Source organism: Trachypithecus francoisi, unplaced genomic scaffold (assembly GCF_009764315.1).
Source record: "Trachypithecus francoisi isolate TF-2019V2 unplaced genomic scaffold, Tfra_2.0 Lachesis_group8, whole genome shotgun sequence".
NCBI lineage: Eukaryota > Metazoa > Chordata > Mammalia > Primates > Cercopithecidae > Trachypithecus > Trachypithecus francoisi.
This window is the reverse complement of record NW_022681473.1, coordinates 120370-136915: the sequence shown is the minus strand read 5'-3', so window position 1 is coordinate 136915 and position 16546 is coordinate 120370. Positions and strand designations below refer to the sequence as shown.

Below are 16546 nucleotides of genomic sequence, written 5' to 3'. Positions count from 1 at the left end.
TCTCCCCTGCAGAGGAGGAGAGGCCCAAGGCCGCTGGGGCCTGGCAGGGGATGCTGTCCACGGGGACCCGAGTCCACGGCGAGGATCGGCCGGGCCGACCAGCTCTGCTCCCGCGAGTGCTGTTTGGGAAACTTCTCGGCTCGGGCCTCTCACCTCCCCGCGGTCCGCGCACACCCAACGCCCGTGGGGACCGGGATCTGGCCGCGCTACTGGGCCGTGGCGAGCTGGCGTTCGGCACCCAGGACCCACCACGCGCGCTGCGTCTCCGCCTTCGTGATGCCTCAGTCTTCCCGTCACATTTCAAGACTGCGGGATCCCGGGGCCCTCGCTGGGTGCACCAGTGGGGTTCCCCCCTGGAGGGACCCTCTTCCCGAGCTCACGCGGGGGTCCCGGTCGAAGCTGCCCTCCCGGGCCCTCGCGAGCGCTGCCCGCCTCGGGAAAGTCCCCGCACCCGCGCACCCCGCACCTGGGCCTGGGCACCTGGCTGCGCCGCCTCCCCGGACCCTGCTGCTGCTCCCGCCGGCCTCCCTGCCTCGGAGCAAGTGCCTTTCCCTGACCCGGCGGCGCCGGGCCCTCCCCTCAATGCCCAGGACCTCCGAGCCGGCCTCGCTCCCTGGTCACGCTGGCAAAAGTGGAACCTTCGGCGAGAGGGCGCGCTCTGATGCGCGTCCATGGCCCCCCTCCCGGGGACCCCCACAGTTTGGGCGCCGCAGGTGAGCGGCGAGGGAAGTGGGGGACAGTTAGGGCGGTCGGTCCCCAGCTAGGTCCCGGGAGAGCCCTGCAGTACCGCCGCCCGAGGTAGAAGGCAGGCGGGACTTGTCATCGCGGTCCCACTGCTGGCAGGCTGAGAGCCAGAATCCCCCAAGGGGCAAGGCACCTGTGGGAGGACCCCCACCGCCACAGTGAGGACCTGCTTTGGCCCCAGGAACTCCTCTACCCAGGAGGCCCAGCCAGTTTTGGGTTCAGACTTCAGAGTTTCCGTCCGACTTGGTGGAGAAGTCACTGGGTCTGACTGGCTTCTGCAGTCAGCCCACAGTCGGGGGGCTTCGCCTCACCCCAGGGGAGCAGGGAAGACCCCGGCTGGACTGGAGGAGGCAGGTGCCAGGACCCAGCACACCTGGATCACCCAGGAGGGGCTGCAGCCCTGAGGCTCCTTCAGCTGCTACCCTAGGCACCAAGCCCCTGCCCCTCCCACAGGGCCTAAGCCGCACACATCTGCAAGATGAGCTGCTCCACCCAGCTCAGAGGCAGGCAGGGTGGTCCTGGCCCAGAGGTATTCTGGACACAGTGTGTTCTTACCTTGGTGTCAGAGAAACACTCACCCCACAGTCCTGGTCCAGCTGCTGCCCACGGCAGGAGGCCGAAACCAGCGAATTCTGAGCACATCCCTGCTCCCCGCTAGAGCTTCACAGAGGAGGGATGCGAATGTGCAGGGGCTAACACTGGGCTGTCTCAGGACTAGGCTGGGACCGTGCAGCAGGGCCCCCACTCCAGGTGAAGTCACAGCATCATCACAAGCACGTGCACTTTATTGAATGTCATTGTGGACAGGTGTGTGGGGATAAAATGCTGTATCTAGGGGCAGGACCAAGGGGACAGGGCCAACAGCCCCAGCGTGAGGGCCAGCATTGCAAAGTGGAGTACAAGGGTCGCAGGCTATGGGCAGCTACTAGTAACGCTGTTTTTCCTGTATGATCTGTAACATAATATGGTAGATTGCCACAGAGCCAAACACCAGTAACAGGATGAATCCGATGGTCATGAAGATGCCCACAATCAGGGCCGAGATGTTCAGGCACTTGGCAGTGGAGGCATAGGCCTGGGCCCCGGTCACGTCGCCAACCATCTTCCTGTCCCTAGACTGGGGGAGAGGAGACAGCTGAGGGCTCTGAGAGCCACGTGCTATGGCTCCAGCTTCCCCCTGGCTCTTTCCTGCCCTGAGATGAGGGACCACCTCCTCCCCTTCCTCACCCAGGCTCAGACTCTCCAGGTGCCTCGGGACTCATCCTCCCTCTGGCTTGACCCCAGCATAGGCTATTCTCCCCACCATGGGGTGAAGTCACCTGTGAGTTCCCTTCTCACTTTCTGGGAGAGCCTGGGTGCCAGTCTGGAAGGTGAGGGTGTCATTTCTTACGGGGCTGTAGGGGGAACTGCTCTGGGCTAGTGGACAGCCAGGGACAAACTGAGCCAGCCAGCTTCCTGGAGCCTCCTTCTAGACCTGCACCGGGCAGATTCCCCAAGCCACCCACACACAGATCACACAGACAAAGCTACTGACGTGGGCACACACGGGAGAGAGGTGCACACAAACTCACACTCACAAGGACACACAAGTCCCCACCCCAGGCAGCATCTGGGGAGGTGGAGCCCCAGGCTCACTGACACCCTCTGAGCGTTCCCTGGGGCCACACGCACCTTCACGGAGTAGGCGAATGCTATGAAGCCCAGGCAGCACCAGTTCAAGAAGATGGTGTTGAACAGGGACCAGACAATATGGTCGGGCACGGAGGTCTCGCTTTGGATGTTGATCATGGTGGACCTTGGGAGGATGGTGCTATGGGGTGCCCCCAGCACAGACACCTCGTGCTCCTCCTTGTGCATCTTCTGGCTTTGGGGAAAGAAGTGTTGAGTGAAGGTTTGAGAAGTGTGGTTTTCAGCGTGGAGGGAAGGGGATCTGTGGTGTCCGGATGCTGTGACGGTGCTCAGTGAGCCCTGCTTTCCCCTCTAGTTTCAGTTTCTCTGAAGTGTGTATTTCTCTTAAGTTTCTATTTCCTGTTGTTTATAAATTGGTGAATTAGCCGGGGACCAATGAGGTGTGGAATAAATTCTTGAGGATCAAATTACTTTATGGCAGGGTGGGAGGAAAGGCTGAAGCTTAAAAGGGAGGAGCTTCCTCATCAGAAACTCAAGTCAGGATTAGTGACTTCCTAAGTCTTCGATTTAGGGGACCCTGGGGATTTTACCCAGGCTTGGATTCTCTCCACCCCAGGTCAGCAAGTAGAGGACCTCACTGTCCTAGTTCAGGGCCCCTGCCAGGCCCCCACTGGCGCCTTCACACTCCAGGCGCCAGGACAATCCCCCCCAAAGCCCTCACCTCATTTGTCACAGGACTCGTGTCCTGAAATCCTTGCTCTTTTCCTGGGGCTGCAGTCCTGCTCTGTGCGGGTTTGGGGCCTAAACCTCCCAGGTCAGAGGCCTGGTGGCCAAAGTTTCCTGCCCTAAAGCAGCCCTCCAGGCCCAGGAATGGGGACTCTGGGGAGCCCTGACTGAAGAGGGGGCTGTGCTGAGACACAAGGAGGATTCCAGGGCCTGTGGGGGGAGCTTTGGAGCACAGGGCACACATGTGCCACCCCTACCTCCTGGGTCCCAGCATTTCCCATGGCTTTGGTTGGGTGGGTGCTAGGCGTTGGGTCGCAACCATGCAGGAGAGACCTGGAGGGTTGACAAAACCAAGTCTGGGGTTGTCAGGCCTGGGGGCCCCTTCACAGGGACATGGAATTGTCAACTGAGTAGCAGGAGGGAGTCCTCAGGCACAAGGATCATGAATTACAATTGCAAATGACATAAAGTAAAAACCAAAGCCCAAATGTGGACCTATAATTATTAATATAATGTTCTTTTTTTTTTTTTTTTTGAGACGGAGTCTCGCTCTGTCACCCAGGCTGGAGTGCAGTGGCCGGATCTCAGCTCACTGCAAGCTCCGCCTCCCGGGTTTATGCCATTCTCCTGCCTCAGCCTCCCGAGGGGCTGGAACTACAGGCGCCGGCCACCTCGCCCGGCTAGTGTTTTGTATTTTTTAGTAGAGACGGGGTTTCACCGGGTTAGCCAGGATGGTCTCGATCTCCTGACCTCGTGATCCGCCTGTCTTGGCCTCCCAAAGTGCTGGGATTACAGGCTTGAGCCACCGCGCCCGGCCAATATAATGTTCTTAAGTTTTCCTGCTTTCTTTTCTGCCTGCTTTAAGTCTGCTGTTACTTTTCTACAGACATAAAATCCACTGTTTGCATTCAACCATTTCTTTTTATTGTTTGTGTAAACCAATGAATTTGTATGACTATCTCAGGGCTGGAGTTCTGAAGTAAAAGCCATACTTTTGCTTGAGTGTGTATGTGTGTTTATGTGTGCATACACATGTTTCGTTACATGTTTTTGGCCACAAGTTACGAAATTTAGCTTAAACTTAAAGAGTACTCATAAATTAAATAGAAAGCCTAAATACTTTTCACAATCATGTGACTTAAGTAAAATCTTTAATAAGCTAGCTTTAAAATTACTGGTAATGTTAGAAATTGTAGCAGGACGAGTCACAGACAAAAGCCTCAGACACCGAGTGGAGGAAGGAAAGGGCTTTCTTTGGCCTTTATTCAGACGGGAGCATTAGCAGACTTCCATCTCAAAAACTGAGCTCCAAAACCATCAGCCCCTCCCTACCCATTGCAGCCAAAAAAAAAAAAGAACTAGCCCTGGCCCTTGCTGGGAGTCACTGCTGGGCCTCCCCAAATCGCACACCAACCCCACCACCCTCCACCCAATCCCCAACAGGCCACTGCCAGCCCCAACCACATCCCAGGCCACTTAGACCAAACTGTGGCCGGGTCCCGGCAAGCCAGGGGTGGATGTGGATGGAGCCTGCTCTGAGACATCGAGGGCTGCCTAAACAAACTCCCTGCAAGGCTTTGTGACCTCCTATCAAAGGCCACACATGACTGCAGAGGGGGGTGGGGCTCCAATTTCCTGTGGAAGGTGTTTTGCTGTTTAGGGAGGAAGAAACTGCAGGGCACAAGAGGGAGGCAGGATTCTGAGGGGCAGGCATGGAAATGAAACCACCTTTGCCAAAGTCATCACTCAGAGTATGACGACAGTGAAGGAGGTCTGACCTAACCGACTCCGTCTGGCTCCTAACCTCCAAGCTGTCCTTGCTCATCCCTGGGCTTCGCCTAAACTGATCTGGGGAGAAACGTTTATCGATGAAGGCTGAACAACCCCCCTTCCTGCCTGGGGACTAGTTTGCCTTTGCAGGACTACACATTAGCCGCAAGATTAGAAATGATGGTTTAGGAGTCACGCAGCTGGAGGATGGAAGATTCTGACCCCGCCAGCCCCCAAGTTGCTCCCGAGGATCACAGCACGACTGTAGAACCTAGGATCAGAGTTTGAGATACTTTACAGACCCTGCACTCAATGGATCAGCTGGCACCACCCAGACCCACAATCTGGAGCTCCTCTGGTCCTGTGGCCCCTACCCAGGAACTGGGTTAGGGTTAGGAAGACACCTTCGACTCCCCAGGGCTTCATCTCCAACCGGCCCGGTCAGCACTCCTGACTCACTGGCCGCCTACCCACCAAATCGTCCTTCAAACTCGGATCCCCCGTTTTGGGGGAGACGGATTTGAGTAATCACAAAACTCCGGTCTCCCCGGCAGCCGGCTCTGCGCTGTCCCCTGCCTCGATGCGACCAGTGGGCTCTGTCCCGGAGCGCAAAGAGAACCCATTATGGCGTCACAGGACCGGGCTCCCAGGGTGATTCCCGGACCACCAAGTCCTCCCACAGGTCACTCCTGGATTCAGGCTGGAACCCCTGCCCAGGGGGGGCCCCGGAGACGCGGAAATCCGGCCCCCCGCGGGTGAAGGGGAGGTGGGAGCCCCAGCAGGGCCGGAAGGCCCGGCCGAGGGCGCGCCCGAGGGGGAGGAGAGGAACTCCCGTGCTCGTCGGGCGCTGCGGGTCTCGGGGTCCGCGTCCCGCCCACCCCACGGGGTCCGGGCTGCGGGCGGAGCCTCCTCCGGGACCTGCACCTGCGCCGGCCGCCGCCAGGGGCGCCGCTGAGCTCCCGCCTCCGCCGCTTCTCTCCCTCCCCGCCCGGCGGGGCCGCGCGCCTCCCGCCGGGACCCCTTCCGAGTTCGCCCCCTTTGGAACTCACCTCCGGGAGACCCCCGAGGGGGAGAGGGCGCTTCCTCTGCGTGCATCGCCCATGCGGCGCCTGGACCCCTGGGCCGAGAGCGCGGCTCCGGGTCTGGGGGCGGGTGAGGGTGGGGAGGGAGTAGATCCAGACCTGGAGTCGGGGGTGGACGGCGGGGCGGGGCGCGCGTGGTCACCCCAGCTCCTCCCGCGGCTGCCCACGGGGCACCCCAGACGCCCACACCGGAGACCGAACCGGGGAAGGGAGCTGTAACCAGGTCGGGGCGGGGTGTCTGTCCAGGGGTCAGACCCGGGGAGGTAACTTCCATGAGGGCAGCTCCACTCCTCCTGTGCTGCCCCCACCGCGGGGGAGCAGGGACGATACCCGCTGGACTGGAGGCGGCAGTTGCCACGAAGCAGCACCTGGGTCACCCAGGAGGGGCTACGAGGCCCGGGGCTCCTTCAGCTGCTGCCCTGGGCACAAAGCCCCCTCCCTCCACAGGGCCCGAGCTGCCCACATCTGCAGCACTGGCTGCTCCAGACAGCTCGGTGCTCCCTCCACCCCGAGAACTAAAGCCAGGTCCCCAGCACCACAGAGCAGGGCCTGGGAGCAGCTGGGGAGCCGGTGCCACCTTGCCCCTTCCTGGCCCTGCTGGGGGCTCCAGCCCTTCCCTCTGTCCTGAGCCGACAGCCTGGATTGCTGACAGGCCAAGAGCGTATCCTTGGGCCCAGGATGTCCCGGACTCAGCACTGACGTTCCGGAAAGAGCCCACCTTGAGTCGGAGCTGAGACTTCCAGGACACAGGAACTCCTCCCAGGGTCCTGGGTCCAGCTGCTGCCCACAGCAGGAGGCCCGAAACCAGAAGGCCTAAGCACTTGCCCCGTCCCCAAGAGCTGCAGAGGCCAGAAGGAGCGGTGCAGGGGCTGGCCACACTGCTCATGAAAGGAGGGGCCAGGGGGGCGTCCTGGGTCGAGTAGGGGCTCAGAAAGCTGTGAAACCCCCATCTCCTGCATCGGCTCTTCCTTAGGTCCTAGATGAACAGTATTGAAGATATATGCCTAAAGTATTCCTAACACCAGGATTTGTTTATGTGTTTTCTTCCCCAAGAAAGCTGTAAACAGCTAAAATTCTGCTGTAAGCTTCCTTCTGTTATCTCTCACTCTTCCTTCCCCCCCCAAAACTAAAAGAAATGTTCAAAACCCCTTTTTCTGTGACCAGCAGACCCAGACCTTATCTATGCTCCCAATTCCAATTCCTTGTGAACATACTTTGTAAAGTCCTGTGAGATCCTGTCTCCTTTGCTATGCGCTGCAAGGTCATAAAATAGATACAATTAGATAAAACGTAAGTAGCAATTCCGGTTTTCCTCAAAATCTAAGACACGTCACAAAATAATTTACTGCCTTTGTTTGTTGCTCTGGTAATATCTTCCCGCCCCATGTATTTCCCGCCTTAAAGAGTTTAAAAGGCAATCACCCAAAACCAGCAGTGGCTACCCGCTTGGGACCCCTTCCACGCTGTGGAATCTTTGTACTGTCATTCTGCTCAATAAAGCCTACAGTTTCTTTTTCTCTTGGTCCGTGTCTTCATCACTTGTCGCGGGCAGCCGACACACCAGTTCTTTCCGGTGGGGTGGCTAAGGCAAGAACCTTTGGCATTACATTTAATCTTAGAACCAGCAGGACGCCTCCCCAGGTGAAGTCTCAGCAGCACCAGAAACATGTACACTTTATTGAATGCCATTGTAGAAAAGTGTGTGAGGATAAAGGGCTGATACAGGACTCGGTTCCGGGGGCAGGACCAGGAATGGAAGGTGGAGCACATGGGACACAGGTTATAGGCGGAGCTCCTGGCCTGAATGATGTCTCCTGATCTATCGATGGGCTTGGTAGATCAATACTGGGATGACAATGAGCAGAATGGTCATGAGGATGCCCAAAATCAGGGCCCAGATGTTCAGGCACTTGGCGGTGGAGGCATAGGCCTGGGCCCCAGTCAGGTCGCCAACCATCTTCCTGTCCCTAGACTGGAGGAGAAGAGATGGTGAGGGGACCAGGATCCCTCAGCTGAGAGCCATGTGCTGTGGCTCCCACTCCCCCCGGCTCCTCCCCACTCTGAGATCAGGGACCACCCCCTCCCCTTCCTCACTCAGGCTGACTCTCCAGGGGCCTCGGGCCTCATCCTCCTTCTGCCTTGGCCCCAGCACAGGCTGTTCTCCCCACCATGGGGTGAAGTCGCCTGTGAGTTCCCTTCTCACTTTCTGGGAGAGCCTAGGTGCCAGTCTGGAAGGTGAGGGTGTCATTTCTGGTATTGGGCTGTAGGGAGAATTGCTCTGGGCTAGTGGATCGCTGGGGACAAACTCTGAGCCAGCCAGCCTCCTGGAGCCTCCTCCTAGACCTGCACCGGGCAGATTCCCCAAGCCACCCACACACAGATCACACAGACAAAGCTACTGACGTGGGCACACACAGGACAGAGGTGCACACAAACTCACACTCACGAGGACACACAAGTCCCCACCCCAGGCAGCATCTGGGCAGGTGGAGCCCCAGGCTCACTGACCCTTTGAGCATCCCCTGGGGCCACACGCACCTTCACGGAGTAGGCGAATGCTATGAAGCCCAGGCAGCAGGGGTTCATGAAGAGGGTGTTGAACAGGGACCAGACGACATGGTCGGGCACGGAGGTCTCGCTGCGGATGTGGATCACGGTGGACATCGGGGGAGCAGGGTTGTGGGGCGCCCCCAGCACAGCCACCTCGTGCTCTTCCTTCAGCATCTCATAGCTAGGGGGCTGGCCGCTATTGACAGGAGAGAAGACGGTTTGGACCGTGTGGTTCATGGTGTCCTGCGAAGGCCAGCGGTGGTTGCGTTAGTGGGATGGTTCTCAGTGGGCCCTCCCTTTCCCTCGTAGTTTCGATTTCTCAGCAGTTTCCTCTTCCTGGCATTTGTCAAATGCAGAGTTGGCCGGGGCCAGATGAGGGCGGAACAAATTCCTGAAGATCAAATTACTTTGGGACGGGGAGGAAGGAGGGGCTGAGGGCTAACAGGGGCTTCCTCTCTAGAGCCCAAGTGAGCACATTTCTCATCTTGTTAGGGGTGTGGGGGTCCTGGAGACTTCCCCTACGTTGGGAGTCTCCACACCGCAGGCCAGCAGCTGCAGGACCTCATTGTCCCGGTTCAGGGCTCCTGCCAGGCCTGTGCTGGTGCCTCCACACGCCGGGTCCCACAGCAGTTCCCCCAAAGCCCTCGCCTCACTTGTCACAGGCCTCATCTGCTGAAATGCCTCGTCGTTTCCGGGGTTGCAGTCCTGCTCCGTGCGGGTGTGGGGGCTAAAGGTCCCCGTGTCTCCTGGTGCAGGTCAGAGGCCCGGCGGCCAGTGCCGCCTGTCCCAAAGGAGCCCTCCAGGCCCAGGAACGGGGACTCTGGGGAGCACTGACGGAAGAGGGGGCTGTGGGATGCCAGTGGCAGAGGCCTGGACGGTGGAGTTAAGAGCCATGGCCTTTTACCACCTGGTGAAGGCTCCCAGACCCGCTCCACGTGGCCCAGCAGCACCCACGCTGCCCAGAGCTCTGGGTGTCTGGTCCCTGGGGCGCCCTCCAGATTTCCAGGTTCTGATCATCTCTGCCTCTTCCCTGGGTCCTCACAGGGGTGCCGGCCGCTTCCTGCAGTTGCCACTGAGCTGATGCTGTGCGCTTGGCTTGTCAGAGGGGGCAGTGTGGGCAGGGCTGGCAGGGGAGGGGTCACGGGCAGGAACGAGGCCTGCAGGCCTGTGTGCGGCGTGACCTGTTTAATTCCTGATGTGCTACATGGGCCCATTTTCCTGGGCTTATTTGCCCACCAGGCCAGACTCCCCGGAGGACATCGCTGAAGGTGGAACTTACAGAGATGGGCAGCTGCTCACCCTGGCGTAGCCTTTCACCTCAGCGGGTGGTCAGGTCCACATCTGGGACCTCCGGAGCTCACAGAACAGTAGCGTGCAGCCGTGTAATTGCAGAGTGATGTGCTTGAGTAATGATGACTTTGGCTCTATAGGATAAATTGTATTGATAATTTATAAGATTTAAAAGAGACTGTGTCTACCGTCGAATCACAGTGCTTCTCGACATTAAACACCTTTGCTACGGGATGTTTTCCTGGCCATGCATCAAGGATTGCGTGATTGGTAGCAGGTGTCCAGGCTCTTGGCATTTTGAACAAAGAATTTTACAGAATGCACAAAAGCAAGGAAAGAACGAAGCAACAAAAGCAGAGATTTTTATCAAAATGAAATTATTTTTGGAAAGAAAAAATGATTTTTTTAAATGAAAATGAAATGGTTGCAGAAAGCCACCAGTCAGAAGCTAAAGTGAAGTTACAAAGTTGCACTTCTATGCAAAGGCTTGTCCTCCTATCAGAAGCTTCAGTTCAGTTACAAGGGTACAGTCCTATGCAAACGTGTGATTGATTAGAAAACGCCAATCAGAGGCTTTTCAATTTCCCACCTGCCATGCAGAAGTGGGGCTTGCAAAGGGAGTAAGACTTCCTCATTCCAGGAAGACAGTGTGAAATGGCCTCCAGACCCTATTCTCCTGCCTCAATTGTATCCCGAAAGTAAAGTTTTTTTTCTTTTTGTTTTTTAATTTAATTTAATTTTTTTTTTTTTTTTTTCCGAGAGGGAGTCTCGCTCTGTCACTCGGGCTGGAGTGCAGTGGCCAGATCTCAGCTCACTGCAAGCTCCGCCTCCCAGGTTTACGCCATTCTCCTGCCTCAGCCTCCCGAGTAGCTGGGACTACAGGCGTCTGCCACCTCGCCCGGCTAGTTTTTTGTATTTTTTAGTAGAGACGGGGTTTCACCGTGTTAGCCAGGATTGTCTCGATCTCCTGACCTCGTGATCCGCCCGTCTCGGCCTCCCAAAGTGCTGGGATTACAGGCTTGAGCCACTGCGCCTGGCAGTTTTTTTTCTTTTTGAAATGGTGTCTCGCTATGGTGCCGAGGCTGGAGTGCAGTGGAGCAATCTCTGCTCATTGCAGCCTCTGCCACCTGGGTTCCAGTGATTTCCTGCCTCAGCCTCCCAGGTAGCTGGGATTACAGGTAATCTGCCACCCTGCCCATCTAATTTTTGACTTCTAGTAGAGACGAGATTTCACCATGTTGGCCAGGCTGGTCTCGAACTCTCGACCTCAGGTGATCTGCCAGCCTCGGCCTCCCAAAGTGCTAGGATTATAGGTGTGAGCCACCATTGCCGGCCCTGAAAGTAAGATATTAATGTCTTATATTAATGCCCACTTGCAGGAGTCCGTCGTCAGGCCTGAGTCCTTAAGTCCTCTTCCTTCTGCTGGCTGGGGTGAGCGCTAAGGACTTAGCCACGTCCAGGCCTCCACACGCCTTCTATCCTGGGCCGTGTCTCCTCCACACACAGGATGTCCTGGCATCTGTGTCTGGCTCTGCCATGGGGACACCTCCCCTCTTCATGGTCTGAAGCCCCCGACTGGACTGGAGTGCTGACTGAAAACCAAAAATAAAAATCTAAGCCCCCTTCCCCTCATGACTGAATGGAGCTCCCTTGGCCAATGGAGTCCCAAACAAACCTGAAAAACTGAATTCACAGCCTCGAAGGGAAAGGACGTTGGACAGGCCTACTGATATCCCCTCCCTGTAGAGTTTAGGTACAACCGACCAGCAGTAACACTGAGATAAAGCTCATAGTAGTGACAAAACAGACTCTTCGAGGCAATAAGGTACCAAATTCCAACCTGACTGTGGTACAGCGTCACATGACAGTGTAAACCCTAAATATCTAAGAAAGTTTTCGGTCAATTGTGGGGAAAAGAAAGAGAGATCAGCCTGTTACTGTGTCTATATAGAAAGAGGTAGACATAAGAGACTCCATTTTTTTCTGTATTTGAGATGCTGTCAATCTGTGACCCTAACCCCCAACCTTGTCCTTGCAAGAGACATGTGCTATGGTGACTCAAGGTTTAAAGGATTTTGGGCTGTGCAGGCTGTGCCTTTGTTAAACAAGTGCCTGAAGGCAGCTTGCTGCTTAAAAGTCATCACCATTCTCTTAATCTCAAGTACCCAGGGATATGCACACTGCCAAAGGTCGCAGGGACCTCTGCCTAGGAAAAGCTAGGTATTGTCCAAAGTTTCTCCCCACGTGAGAGTCTGAAATATGACCTCGTGGGAAGGGAAAGACCTGATCGTCCCCCAGCCTGACACCGGTGAAGGGTCTGTGCTGAGGAAGACTAGTACAAGAGGAAAGAAGGCCTCTTGGCAGTTGTTGGCAGTTGAGATAGAGAAAAGTATGTCTCCTGCCGGTCCCTGGGCAATGGAACATCTTGGTGTAAAACCCGATTGTATGCTCTGTTTACTGAGATAGGAGAAAACAGCCTTAGGGCAAAAGGTGGGACTTGCTGGCGCAATGCTGCTAAAAGGTTTTTGGAGATGTTTGCACATGCATATCAAGGCACAGCATTTTCTTTTAAACTTATTCATGTCACAGAGATCTTTATTCATATGTCTTACTGCTGATTTTCTCCCTACAATGATCCTATTATCCTGCCACTCCCTTATCTTTAAGATGGTAAAGATGGCCGGCTCGGTGGCTCAAGCCTGTAATCCCAGCACTTTGGGAGGCCGAGACGGGCGGATCACGAGGTCAGGAGATCGAGACCATCCTGGGTAACACGGTGAAACCCCGTGTCTACTAAAAAATACAAAAAACTAGCCGGGTGAGGTGGCGGGTGCCTGTAGTCCCAGCTACTCGGGATGCTGAGGCAGGAGAATGGCGTGAACCCGGGAGGCGGAGCTTGCAGTGAGCTGAGATCCGGCCACTGCACTCCAGCCCGAGCGACAGAGCGAGACTCCGTCTCAAAAAAAAAAAAAAAAAGATGGTAAAGATAATTATCAATAAATACTAGGGAACTCAGAGACAGGTGCTGGCGAGGGTCCTCTGTATGCTGAGCACCGGTCCCCTGGGCCCACTGTTCCTTTCTCTATACTTTGTGTCTCATTTCTTTTCTCAAGTCTCTCGTTCCACCTAAGGAGAAACGCCCACAGGTGTGGAGGGGTAGGCCACCCCTTCAGTCAATTTAAGAGCAAGGTTAAGGATGCATGGGTAGCAGAGCCTCAGGAGGCCCTGACAGGGTGCCCAAGGTGGTCAGGGCACAGTTGGTTTTATGGGAAGACGTGGACATCAATATATGTGCGATGTACATTAGTTCCATCTGGAAAGACGGGACAACTAGAAGTGGGGGGGGCTTCCAGGTCACAGGTCGAGAAGAGACAAAGGATCACATTGGTCTGAGTTTTTGATGAGCTTTTCCAAAGGAGGCGATCAGATATGCATTACCTCAGCTAGAAAGATAACTTTGAGTTCTATTTGTCTTTTGTCCACAAGGAATTTCCCTGTGGACAAATTGTGAGGCAGGTATGTAGCTTTTTTGTTTTGGCAGTCGGCGTTTTTAAGAACAGAATGGGAGGCAGTTTTGCCCTAAGCAGTTCCCAGCGTGATGTCTCCTTTTGGTTCAGTGATTTTGGGATCCCAATATTTATTTTCCTTTCACAACAAATAGCAGGCTCTGAAGGAAATAAAAATTATTTACCCCCAAAATAAACTTATTTTTATTTTTGAGACGGGGCCTTGCTATGTTGCCCAGACTGGTCTCCAGCTCCTGGGCTCAAGAGATCCTTCTGCCTCATTCTCCCAAAGTGCTGGTGTGGGCCACCATGCCCAGCCTCAAAATAGATTTCTTTAGCATATTTTGAAACGGCCTTGCATAACTGTCTCTCATTAGGGAAATTTGCATTCTGTAAAGAATCTCCTTCCCTTTCTAGGTTTTTTCCTAACAGAACAGATATTTAACTAAGAGCCCTTTTTAAGGGTGGAAAAGAGATATTTATCATCCTTCTCTCCAGCCTGCTGCCTGGAGGCTCATCTGGGTAACAAGCACCTCGTCTTCCACAGTCTCTGTTATCTAAACTCAAGAATTTCTTTCGACCAACCAACTCTTTAGGCAAAGCTGAACTTTTTTCTTTTTTTTTTTTTTGAGACGGAGGCTCGCTCTGTCGCCCAGGCTGGAGTGAGTGGCGCGATCTCGGCTCACTGCAAACTCCGCCTCCCGGGTTCCCGCCATTCTCCTGCCTCAGCCTCCCGAGTAGCTTCGACTACAGGCGCCGCCACCACGCCCAGCTCATTTTTGCATTTTTAGTAGAGACGGGGTTTTGCCATGTTGGCCGGGCTGGTGTCGAACTCCTGACCTCAGTTGATCCGCCCGCCTCGGCCTCCCAAAGTGCTGGGATTACAGGCACGAGCCACCGCGCCTGGCCTTCACTTTTGAACGAATCTCCCTGCTTTCACTATTTTCTGACTCATCCTTGAATTTCCTTCTTGTGCCAAGAGCCTGGACACCCATGGGGGTTCAGGTCCCACTGGCAATTGGGAATCTCCCCAAGCCCACTGGTATCACTATGACCTGTGACCACATCCCTTTGAGATGTCCTGCCTTTCCTGGCAGAAGCAACACACCTTACTTCTGAGAACTAAACTCTGACTTTTTTATCTTGTCCAAATTCCTGCCAAAGGGGCCTGGGGAGTCATGCCCTACAAATGGTAACTTCTCATCAGATGAGTTTTTGTTTGTTGGTTTTGTTTTGTTTTTGTATTTTTAGTAGAGACAGGTTTCATCACGTTGGCCAGGCTGGTCTTGAACTCTTGACCTCAGGTGATCTGCCCGCCTCGGCCTCCCAAAGTGCTGGGATTACAGGCACGAGCCACCATGCCCGGCCAACCAGATGAGTTTTATTTAACCCTATATATCGTGACTTACTTTCCAACCGGACTCTGGCATAACATTAGGAAACAAGGGCTGGGCACGGTGGCTCACGCCTGTAATCCCAGCACTTTGGGAGACTGAGGCGGGCGGATCACCTGAAGTCAGGAGTTCGAGACCAGCTTCAACATGGAGAAACTCCGTCTCTACTAAAAATACAAAATTAGCTGGGGCGTGATGGTGCATCCCTGTAATCCCAGCTACTCGGGAGGCTGAGGCAGGAGAATTGCTTGAACCTGGGAGGCGGAGGTTGTGGTGAGCTGAGATTGCACCATTGCACTCCAGCTTGGGCAACATGAGCGAGACTCAGTCTCAAAAAAAAAAAAAGAAGGAAGAAAATCAAAATTCCCCCAAAACAAGTTTCTTTGCCAAGTTTTGAAATGGCCCTGCAAAGCTGTTCCTTGTTGGGGGGAAATCTGCATCTGTAAATAATCTTAATTAACATAGCTAGGTGTTTTTCTTCCAGACCCTCCCAATCCTGAAGCGATTAACTAAGATCTGAATAGGAAACATTTGTCACCTATTGTCTCTAAGGGCAGCCACTGAAAGACTTCAAAATAACTTTGGTCTCCACATCTTTATTTTTTATTTATTTTTTGAGACAGAGTCTCTCACTCTGTCACCCAGGCTGGAGTGCAGTGGCACGATCTCAGCTCACCGCCACCTCCGCCTCCCGGTTTCAAGCGATTCTCCTGCCTCAGCCTCCTGAGTAGCTGGGATCACAGGCGCCATCATAAGGGAGGAGACCACCCCTCATATCGTCTTATGCCCAATTTCTGCCTCCAAAGAAAGAAGTAGTAAAAACTAAAAGGCAGAAATGAAATCCACAGGCAGACAACCCGGTGCCGCACCCTGGGCCTGGTAGTTAAAGATCGACCCAACGTAATTGGTTATCTATAGATTACAGATATTGTATAGGAATGCACTGTGAAAATCCCTATCTTGTTTTGTTCCAATCTAATTACCGGTGCATGCAGCCCCCAGTCATGTGCCCCCTGCTTGCTCAATCACGACCCTCTCACGCGCACTCCCTTAGAGTTGTGAGCCCTTAAAAGGGACAGGAATTGCTCACTCGGGGGGCTCGGCTCTTGAGACAGAAGTCTGGCTGACGCCCCGGCCGAATAAACCCCTTCCTTCTTAAACTTGGTGTCTGAGGAGTTTTGTCTGCCGCTCGTCCTGCTACAATCACGCCCGGCTAATTTTGTATTTTTAGTAGAGATAGGGCTTCTCCATGTTGATCAGGCTGGTCTCGAACTCCTGACTTCATGATCTGCCCGCCTCGGCTTCCCATAGGGCTGGGATTACAGGCATGAGCCACCACGCCCAGCCACAATCTTGATTTTAACCTGAACACTCCTTTTCTACCAATCCCAGGTCTTTAGACAAACTCAATTGTCAACAAGAAAATGTTTAAAGTCACCTATAGCCTGGAACACCGCTGCCTCACCCTGCCCACCGCCTCACAAGCTTTGTGTTGTCTTGCCTTTCTGGACCAAACCAATGTATTTCTTTTTTTTTTTTTTTTTTTGAGACAGAGTCTCACTCTACCGCCCAGGCTGGAGTGCAGTGGCCGGATCTCAGCTCACTGCAAGCTCCACCTCCCAGGTTTACGCCATTCTCCTGCCTCAGCCTCCCGAGTAGCTGGGACTACAGGCGCCCGCCACCTCGCCCGGCTAGTTTTTTGTATTTTTTTTTTTAGTAGAGACGGGGTTTCACCGTGTTAGCCAGGATGGTCTCGATCTCCTGACCTCGTGATCTGCCCGTCTCGGCCTCCCAAAGTGCTGGGATTACAGGCTTGAGCCACCGCGCCCGGCCACCAATGTATTTCTTAAATGGA

At 54.6% G+C, this 16546-nt stretch overlaps 2 protein-coding genes, 1 long non-coding RNA gene and 1 pseudogene across 4 annotated transcripts; all 4 read right to left on the bottom strand.

Moving 5' to 3' along the window:
- Positions 1-1510: 1510 nt before the first annotated feature.
- Positions 1511-2915, bottom strand: IFITM1 (interferon induced transmembrane protein 1). The gene is made up of 2 exons (XM_033206520.1): positions 2416-2915; positions 1511-1861 (listed from the first exon to the last, which is right to left on the bottom strand). The coding sequence occupies exons 1-2, from the start codon at positions 2599-2601 to the stop codon at positions 1670-1672; spliced, it is 378 nt and encodes a 125-aa protein (XP_033062411.1). The 5' UTR covers positions 2602-2915; the 3' UTR covers positions 1511-1669.
- Positions 2916-4331: 1416 nt separating this feature from the next.
- LOC117080996 lies at positions 4332-6204 on the bottom strand. The gene is made up of 2 exons (XR_004436046.1): positions 5919-6204; positions 4332-5140 (listed from the first exon to the last, which is right to left on the bottom strand). It is a non-coding gene; the product is annotated as an uncharacterized LOC117080996 (long non-coding RNA).
- Positions 6205-6219: 15 nt separating this feature from the next.
- LOC117080526 lies at positions 6220-7750 on the bottom strand (annotated as a pseudogene). The gene is made up of 2 exons (XR_004435883.1): positions 7574-7750; positions 6220-6861 (listed from the first exon to the last, which is right to left on the bottom strand). The product of XR_004435883.1 is annotated as an uncharacterized LOC117080526 (transcript).
- LOC117080991 (interferon-induced transmembrane protein 3) lies at positions 7608-8818 on the bottom strand. Its single transcript, XM_033206519.1, has 2 exons — positions 8490-8818; positions 7608-7923 (listed from the first exon to the last, which is right to left on the bottom strand). Exons 1-2 carry the CDS (start codon positions 8736-8738, stop codon positions 7771-7773), a joined length of 402 nt encoding a protein of 133 aa, XP_033062410.1. The 5' UTR covers positions 8739-8818; the 3' UTR covers positions 7608-7770.
- Positions 8819-16546: the final 7728 nt, after the last annotated feature.